General features: G+C 36.7%; 1 protein-coding gene across 1 annotated transcript in view; it reads right to left on the reverse strand.

The window, feature by feature from the left end:
• Positions 1-276: 276 nt before the first annotated feature.
• The window catches only part of LOC119419745 (trace amine-associated receptor 13c-like), an 11,267-nt gene continuing 10,941 nt past the window's right edge, over positions 277-602 (reverse strand). The window contains exon 3 of the mRNA XM_037687129.1: positions 277-587. Within this exon, the coding sequence (XP_037543057.1) occupies positions 277-587 (311 nt within the window). The remainder of the gene's footprint in view (positions 588-602) is intronic.

Raw genomic sequence — 602 nt, forward strand, 5'->3', positions numbered from 1 at the left:
TATCATGTAAATCATGTATCTTCTTAATCTTACATCCAGTTTGGTCTGCAGTATGGCTTGTATTTATGGGAAACAGAAAATAAAACAGTTTTAATAAGGTTCCATGCTCCTCTGGATGCAAGGAAACACTGTTGCAGTGCAGCTGTGTTCCCTTGCCTCTGCTGGCTTGGACCCCTGAAAGTCTAAGAAAGCCAGGCTAATGAAAAAAGAGAATGTTTTTTTGAAATATTTTATCTTCTTTTAAGGTTTAGGTACATACTGCTTTGTTTGCCTCAGTTACCACATAACTACAGTTTCACATGAATCAGGCTGCAGAATCTGAAGTGTTACAATGTGTTTAATAGATTTTCTAAACCAGGGGTAGAAAACAGCATAAATTATTGGATTTAGACAAGAATTACAATAAAACAACCAGACCAAAAAAACGGAAATCTCCTGATTTGTAATTAAATTCATTCCTGCAAAAGCAGGCAAAAAATAAGGACAGAAACTTGTTACAAATACAATCACAACAACACCAAGAACTGTAGCTGCTTTTCTCTCAGACTTCTTAGTAGATACAGGAGCTGAACCCTTCTGACTCACAGCTGCAACATGAGACC

The sequence above is a fragment of the Nematolebias whitei genome, chromosome 13, assembly GCF_014905685.2.
Source record: "Nematolebias whitei isolate Nwh7 chromosome 13, NemWhi1, whole genome shotgun sequence".
Lineage (NCBI taxonomy): Eukaryota > Metazoa > Chordata > Actinopteri > Cyprinodontiformes > Rivulidae > Nematolebias > Nematolebias whitei.